The 8854-nt window shown below is 27.5% G+C and overlaps 1 protein-coding gene across 1 annotated transcript; it reads left to right on the top strand.

Moving 5' to 3' along the window:
• Window positions 1-5804: 5804 nt before the first annotated feature.
• LOC130812561 (VQ motif-containing protein 33-like) lies at window positions 5805-6667 on the top strand. Its single transcript, XM_057678076.1, has one exon. It carries the CDS (start codon window positions 5923-5925, stop codon window positions 6520-6522), a length of 600 nt encoding a protein of 199 aa, XP_057534059.1. The 5' UTR covers window positions 5805-5922; the 3' UTR covers window positions 6523-6667.
• Window positions 6668-8854: the final 2187 nt, after the last annotated feature.

Here is an 8854-nt window from a genome sequence, read left to right as displayed (position 1 = left end):
TCATACAACATACTGATGTGTTAATTTGAATAATTATTAATTAATTAATATTAATATGATGTGTTTTTAGCATTAAGGGATTAGTCCAAGTGAATTTCACTGAGATAATGACATAACCTGTAGTGTTGGTTTATAGCTTGAGTTTAATCTATTTTATAGTTATACAACCATATTTTGGTATATAATTTTTAACTAATATAAAACTAAAAATAATAATATTGTTTATCCCATATAATTAGTACTTTTATTTTTAACATAATTTACAATATATTCTACACAATACTCCTTAATTATTGATTGCCTATGACTTCCTTATTTTCCTCATCATTTTAAAAAAAAAAGTGAATTAGGTAATCAATAATAAGATAATTAACATCATTCTCTATGTTAATTAGCTTTCATATCAATTTTTTTAATGGGACTCTTGTATATAAATATTGTACTATATTGTACCTTATCCAATTTAGCTTCAATTTGAAAAAAATTAAAATTTGAATAAAGTAAATATATATCGTCATGTAATCAACTACTCCTATCATCCACAAAGATAACATTATTTGTAAAGACTTTCTAAGATTAATATTTATTATTTTTCAATATTTTTATCAATTGTATGATATTATAGTATATAGTATGATATGATGATTAAAGTCAAATAAAAGAGACAAAATAATAAAATTAAAAGTCTTAATTTCACATGTATGGGGAAAAGATACCAAAATTGAGAAAACAAATTCATACAAAGTTGCAAGCAAAGACCTATAACTATAAGGGAAGCAATCCAAAAATGGCGTTTTTCTTTTGGGATTCATTTACCTATTGCCAATGTGTATTTCCTTCACGCAAACAATTTAATCAAGTAAAGAAAGACTATTATCACGTACTCTCTTTGTCCTCAATAAATTATCACACTTGTGTTATATTAAAAAAGATTAATTAATAATAAAATCATTTAAATTATATCAATAATATAAAAGAAAGTGTAATAGTGTGTGAAAGAGAAAAAACTAATGAAACCTTTCTCTAAAAAAAGTTATAATAAAATAAAAGCGATAAATTAAAAAGAAAAATAGGATAATTTTAAGGGATAGAGTGTGTAGATGAAAAGAAACATCCTATGGATTGGAAAGGCAAGTACTCCATCATTTTCCTATGATACACAACAATTCCATCATATGTACTCCACACCACAGCTAGCTTGATTACAAAGAAACCATACTACAAACATGCACATAAAATGATGAAATACATAACTACTTCTATTGTCTAGTAAGTTAAAATAATACTCCCTTTTATTCATTTTAGGTGTCCAATCCGTTTTTAGACACTATTTATTTATCATTCTTAATTTATAAGTTAAAACATAATCATGTGGAATCTTATTTGATTCGTTTTGACGTAAAAATTATTAATATCAACTTTTTATAGTTTTTAATTATATATAACTCGATATATTAAGGATCGAATAAGTGCATTGGATAGAGTGCCTAAAGTAAATGAGACACTTAAGATGAATAGGAGGGAGTATGTATTTTTACTTTTTAAAATGTATGTGTATATTTAATACATATATTTGATAAATAAATTTTTTTATTAAATATAAATAATTAATATAAAAAAACTCAAACAATGCACGTAATTATAAGCATGGAAATATGACATATGTGATTGCTTTGTAAATTTGATAGCAACAATTGTATGATTATTATAGTATATAACATATCCTTTCTTCTCCATTTCTTTTTATTCTTTCTCTATCTCCTCCTATTTTTTTACTATTTTTCTCTCTATTAAAAATTAACGGGTCTGAGTAGGGATGGTCATGGGTTCAGGACCCTGTTGGACTCGCCCTTGTTTTAAGGGTTCGGGTCTTATTTTTTGAAGCCCGTCGGATCCGGGTCGAATTTGGATCCAGAAAATATTTGACGGGTCCGGATCCGGGTCCCAAAGTGCAGATCTGAATCCGAACCCAGACCCTAGACCCGCCCCTCAGACCCGGACTTGGACCCTATACAATTAAATATTTTTTTTACTTTTTGGTAATTATTTTGTATTTGAATTTCATGGACTCGAACAAGTGTTTGTAATACGATAATAAGTTGTTTACAAAGATACAAAAAGACTCGCAAAAGGTTCAATTTTGACAATCAAAGAGACTCCCGTTAAGGACTCATTAAGGACCCTAGACTCATCAGATCCGGAGGGTCTGGGTCTGAAAATTTTGGACCCTGACCCTTAGGGTCCGAATCCAAGTCTAAATCTATAAAAAATGAAAGGGTCGGGGTTCGAGTTTGGCTAGACCCGCTCCAGACCTGGCCCATAACCATCCCTAGGTCTGAGTCTGAATCTAATTGCACTCGACCCAAACCTGACACATGACCTTCTATATTCTATACTCTTAGCTTTACAAATATACAAACACCTTGAAATTAATAAATATGCATTAAAATTAGGTTGGGATGGTTATCCCACATCAACAAATTAAAGATAGCATACACACTTTATATGTTATTGGAGCCTTTTTTTCATTGTCATATGGTTTTGGGATGGTGTATACCCCTTAGCTTGTGAAGTGCATGTGTGTACCTCGTATTTTCCCCAATAATTACTGACATTCACAATAAATCCAACCTAATTAAGATAGGTTTTTTAGGCGTCCCTCAAAATTGGGCTAAGGTAATACGACAAAGAAGAGTAAATTAGAAGTATTTATGCATGCAGGATGATATTATATGAAGGAGTCTTAGGTAGGCTATCTTAATTAAGTGATGGTGTGTTTCTGTCCTGAGGCTGAGGAGTCTGAGTGTGTTTTCTCTTCTCTCTCGTTTACCGTTTTCAATGCCATACTGACCCCGTTATGACACTCTTACACATTCCAGCTCATGCCTCACGCTTTTCATTTATTTTCCCCCTTCCTTCTCTTTTCAAATTCTAAACTTCACCCTATTTTATTATGCACTAATTTAATAATATTAATTATTTTAATTTATAATTTTACTTGATTGTACTTGCATTGTCAAGTAAAAATAATTACTATTAATTATTTTTTTCATTTCTTTTCAAATGTCTTATTAATTTTTAATACTATTTAGCAGTTATTTTTAATTTATATTTTATTTTCATATATTAAAACATAATCAAATGAGATCTTATTTTATTCGTTTCAACATAATATATATGTATAATTATATATGTATATATGTATATGTATAATTTTTAACAAGTCTAATCATACAAGATTTTTTCATTTAAATTTCCAACTCTATTTGTGACATTGCTCTTGTCTGCATATTCCATCAATACTAAGACTTTTATGGGTGATTTTAGTGTTATTAATTGGTTTGTTCTTTAATAGCATTGACTTTTTCTATTAGGTCTTAAGCTTGTTTTAAATTTGAATTTAAAATTTCTATTTAGTACTTCTTCCGTTTTTACTTGCACCATGGCCAGTTCTTTGCATAATAGAGGTAGTCAACCGTTTAGGGTCTCCAAAAATAAGGGAATTTAATTTTTCAAATATTAAATGATACTATTTAAACATTTTTTAAGTGATTGTTTGTAAACCTTTTTTATATTTAAATAATTTTAGAATATTATATTACAATATATTTTGTTTTAAGCTATTTATCTTGAAGTGGAATTTTTTTATCTTTTGATATAATAAAGGGGCCCCTTTTAAAAGACATTGAAAAATAAGTAGGGTTTCTAAATCTTTTCTCCGCCCCTGTCTTGCACCAAACATATTTTTGCGTTATCCAATAGTTTGTCGAATCACTTATATCTAGAGGTATGCATAAATAAAAAATTATAAAAAATTGATATATATATATATATATATATATATATATATATATATATATATATATATATATATATATATATATATATATATATATATATATATATATATATATATATATATATTATGTAAATATGCGATGAGACAAATAACACATGATCCTACATGACTATGTTTTTTCTCATATAATAGCCAAAATATATAAACTACCATAAAATGATATTTAATGCAAAAGTTGGTTTAGGTGCAAGTAGAAAATAAGAGAAAAAGTATTATAATGGTAGCTCTTAAAAGTCAATCACTGTAAAATTAGTTTAAGATTATAATATAAAATGAGAAATAAAAAAATAATTATATATTAAAAAAATGTCTGACATTTTAGCCTATTTTCTATATCGTTGTTTGATGCAACTCTAAACGACAGGTTTTTAGGTACGATATAGCTTTCATATATAGTTGAATCTAATAATTTCTCTGTTTTCATATGTTATTCTCAAATAGAATTTACGAATTTTAGTGTTAAACTTTGACTATAATTTCTCATCAATCGACATGAAAAAATATATTCATGTGGGATCTTATTAGATTTGTCACAATATGTATAATCTAAGTATCAACTTTTTTAGAATGTTTAAAAACTCGCAATTAAAATTACTTGACTTTTAAGTTTGTATTGTAGTCAGCAAAAAAAGATAAATGAAAAGAACAAATGAAAACAGCGATAGTACAACATGTTATAGATATAAGTGATGTCAACTAACCTTGAATGAATATATATCCATCTATAGCAAAGGTGAAAGAAGAATTGAAAAGAGGGCAATGTGAATCAAACCCCAACAGGCTAACACTTCATCTAAAATAAATGATACTTACTCGAACTGAAACAACAAAGACTTGATTCTATTGCATCTACAATTACTTACCCACAAACATGATCGATAAACCACATTTTTTGGTTAATCTACCTACAATCCACATAATGGCTTATTACTAGAAATCCTTTTTGGTGGGGAATGGGGGAATTTAATTTACGAAATGAACAAAGACATAAATGCAAATTTCAAAGTTTGAATTCTCCAGCAACATTAATAAATATGAAAACAAAAATTATTATATAGAATAGCCCATACTCACAAAACCTGTAAATTTTTAACCAACCCAAATTCAATCAAACTCGCTTTTTTCAAAAATTTAAATATATTTATTGATTTTCAGTTATATTTTTTGCGCAAGAAAAAATACTCTATTATTTTTCCGTCAAATTTTTAGATGAGTCACTATTTTATAACTATGACTTGAAAAATCTCTTTGTAGCACACAATTCCAATAAAAACTTGAAAAATCAATCGAACTAAATTTAACCAACCTAATATATATATATATATATATATATATATATATATATATATATATATATATATATATATATATATATATATAAATATATATATATATATATATATATATATATATATATATATATATATATATATATATATATATAACAAGATGATAAATAAATATATTTTGACACTTATATATCTATCTATGAAAACCATGTTTATATTTCTCTATTCTAATATAAAATTTTATTTCATAAATTGTATTGCTATCGACTCATAATATTCGGATCCTAACTTGTGAGGAATATTGGATTGATGACTATGACTATAACTGTTAGTTATGGAAAATATAACAACTATTTGTAACTAAAAGTATTTATTCGGGTTATTTGGTCAATTTTGGGTCAGATATTTCAGATCGGTTCAAAATTAGGTCTTGTGTCCACATTAATTTTTTCATTATTTTAATTTTATTTTTTTCACGGTCAAATCTATTTTCAACACCTCTATTTCTAACCTGAAGTAATAGTAACATTTATATGATGACTAAACATGTCTTTATTGCATGACAAAAATCCTCACTTTCCCACGCGGTACGTACGCCATTTTACACTCACACTATTATTAAACCCACTTCTTCTGAGTTCTAGCTAGCTGGATTCTCTTCTTTTTTTCCCTCTTCATATACTAACTTCCAAACAAACAATCCCTTAAAACCCATAACAAAAATCCTCACAAATTCCATGCTTTCTTTCTAATTTTCAACATCACCATAATATCATGTCTTATAATTCTAACTCAACCAACAACATCAAACAACAACATAATTCCATGCATAATTCATCTTCTTATGAACCCACAAACACCACTTTTGTCCAAGCTAACCCATCTAACTTCCGGGCCATTGTTCAACACCTAACCGGGTCTCATTCTGTTTCCTCCTCCTCACAACCCGGGTCGGGTATTTCCGATGTCGGGATTCGACAAACGACGTCGTTTAAGCTCCATGAGAGAAGGCAACACCACCACCAACAACAACAAGGTGTTATGAGAAAGTTGGAGATGATCAAGCTTAATGAAAGCCCTAATTATTATGGGCCGGGTAATGGGCTTTTTCGGGCTAGAGTTGGTAATGAGATGAGCCAAATGGCTATGATTTCACCCAATTCTACATTAGATGGGCTGGGCCTTGGGATTGGAAGCCCGAGCCCAAGGGCTGATCCTAGGTGTAGTTTGAGTGAAGAAGAAGAAAGGGTTGTTATTGTTGAGAAAGGGTTTTATTTGCATCCAATTAGTCCTTTAAGTATTGCTTCAAGAGATTGTAAGCCTCAACTTTTGCCCTTATTTCCCCTTCATTCTCCTAGAGATGGTCAAGATTAAAAATTGAATTTTTATTTTTTTATTAATAAATTTCTTGTTATTTGTAATTTGAAATTCAAAAAAAACTAATTATTTGGTGCATCAAATCAAATTAATTTCTAATTAATAGTTGTGTCTTATTATCATAATGTCTTTTTTATTATACAGGCTCACCGTGAGATACGTCTTATATATAAATTAAATAATCCAATAATATAAATTATTATTATATTAATTTCTTATTTGAATTCGTGGCACCGAAATACAATCTATTATAAGAAGAGTAGTTTATATATATATATATATATATAAATATATATATATATATATATATATATATATATATATATATATATATATATAGGTGTGTTATTTTGAGCACTTCATTACAATGTAGACTTCTTAGTATACATACAATATGCTTGAGTTGACTAGGATTGTTACTAATTGAATACATTTTCTGTTGAGCATTATTACTAAAATTGGAAAGGAACTAAATTGAGTGCATAAGGTAGTGATATGATCAAGTTTGGTCTATCCAAAAAAAAAAGTACTACGTAAATTAGAGTTTCATATGAAATGCAATATGGGTAGAATACAATAGTGCTAAGCTATATGGTTCTTCAAAAAGAAATAATTGCCAAATATATATAGTTTAAATGGGGTCTGATACTTAAAACAAAAAAGTATTAAGTAATAATTTTTAAGATAAGAACTGCATTTAAAGTTAAATTTAATGTTATACAAAAAATAGAATAAAGTAAGGTGTTGATAAATTATTATAAATAGGACAAGAAAAATATGTATTAAAAACATTATAATCAAGATAGACATGCATTTCGATATTCGATAAATCTTGAAATTCTCAATCGATGTATTGCTAGCGGTAACCTAATAAATAAAAGGTGTAACTATTAAGTAGTTACACCATTCATGACTTACTTTTTTCACGTCAAAAAGTAATTTGAATATTTATTTGTTATCATAAACCCCACGAGAAAATGATATTTGAATTTGGTATGTATTTAAAGACTTAGTTTTAATAAGTTGTGATTTGTAAGCATGCTTTTATGGAATTGTCGTCACGTAGACTATTTAACTTATGTGTATAACTGATTGCTAAATCAAATTACACCCTTATAAGATTAATTTACCAAATCATCATACATTGAGGGAATATAGCCATTAGAAGCCCATGATGTTAAATACTTTGTTTAGACATTTGAAGAGGTCATAACACAATGTACTTTAACTAGTGATGTTATATTATCTTCATACATCTTGAACTGAAAATTATGTTGGTTTGCACTTCATACTTTGATAATCATATGTAGGGTTTACCAATAATTTGATACATTGTGTATTAAAAGGAATTAAATTGAAAATTATAATTAATTAAGTTGAAAACAAGCCATAATATATCCTAAACTAGTTTGGAAAAAGGTTTCCTTAAGCCTTTAACCTTATCTTTGTAAATACATTGCAACAGCCAATATGGAGTACTCAAATCAATTGAGTTGATTGCTTATACAAATTTTGACATCTCCTTTAGTAGTGCGTGTCATCCACCACCAACCATTATTATATTTAGGATTTGGTTGACGTTTTTATCTTTATTTTCTGATAATTTTATTATTGGATTTGTACATAAAAAAAATTAAAAATTAAATTAAAAAAAAAAAACTTACACAAATTTAGGAGTGTTTCATTTTAAAACCAATAGATGTTATAAAGTATAGTCCATCAATTTTACATATTAATTTATTCCTTTGTAATTCTTTATTGTGCATCAATCTTATATGTTAATTTATTCTTTGTAATTCTTTATTGTACATGAAATCACATATGAATTATTTTTCCAAATAATTTAATGTCAACACTTCTCATTTGATAGAATGCATTATCAAAGGACAAGAAGAAGAATTATATGGTCTAAGTATGTTGACCAATTATCTCGCTCGTTTCTTCCAATTTGCTATAATTTTTTATTTAAATTCTCTGAAGAATTTAAAAATAACAAAATTTGGATAGTCATTCTCAAATTTCCAACTATAACTATTTTAAAAACAATGGTGAAATTTGATTTATATACAATTTAATTTATTCGTCTTACTAACCTAACAATTCAAACCAAAATAAAAATTGTACGTATACTGTATATGAATGCATGTAACTAAAATTGTACGTATTCTGTGCATGCCCACTCCATTCATTAGGGATACTTCTATACATAAAGAGGTATGGGGTAGGCCATATGCCTATCTATACATTATACTAAAGCAAAATACGGATGACATAAGCACACTTAAAAACTGATGAGTTGTCAACTTTTCAATAAATTTTTTCCCTTCAT

This window comes from Amaranthus tricolor, chromosome 1, assembly GCF_026212465.1.
Source record: "Amaranthus tricolor cultivar Red isolate AtriRed21 chromosome 1, ASM2621246v1, whole genome shotgun sequence".
In the NCBI taxonomy this organism is placed as follows: Eukaryota; Viridiplantae; Streptophyta; class Magnoliopsida; order Caryophyllales; family Amaranthaceae; genus Amaranthus; species Amaranthus tricolor.
This window is presented reverse-complemented; position numbering and strand designations above follow the sequence as displayed.

What these genes read in the sequence shown, in the direction of transcription:
- LOC130812561 (XM_057678076.1), top strand. Translation starts at nt 5,923, where the DNA reads ATGTCTTATAATTCTAACTCAACCAACAACATCAAACAACAACATAAT.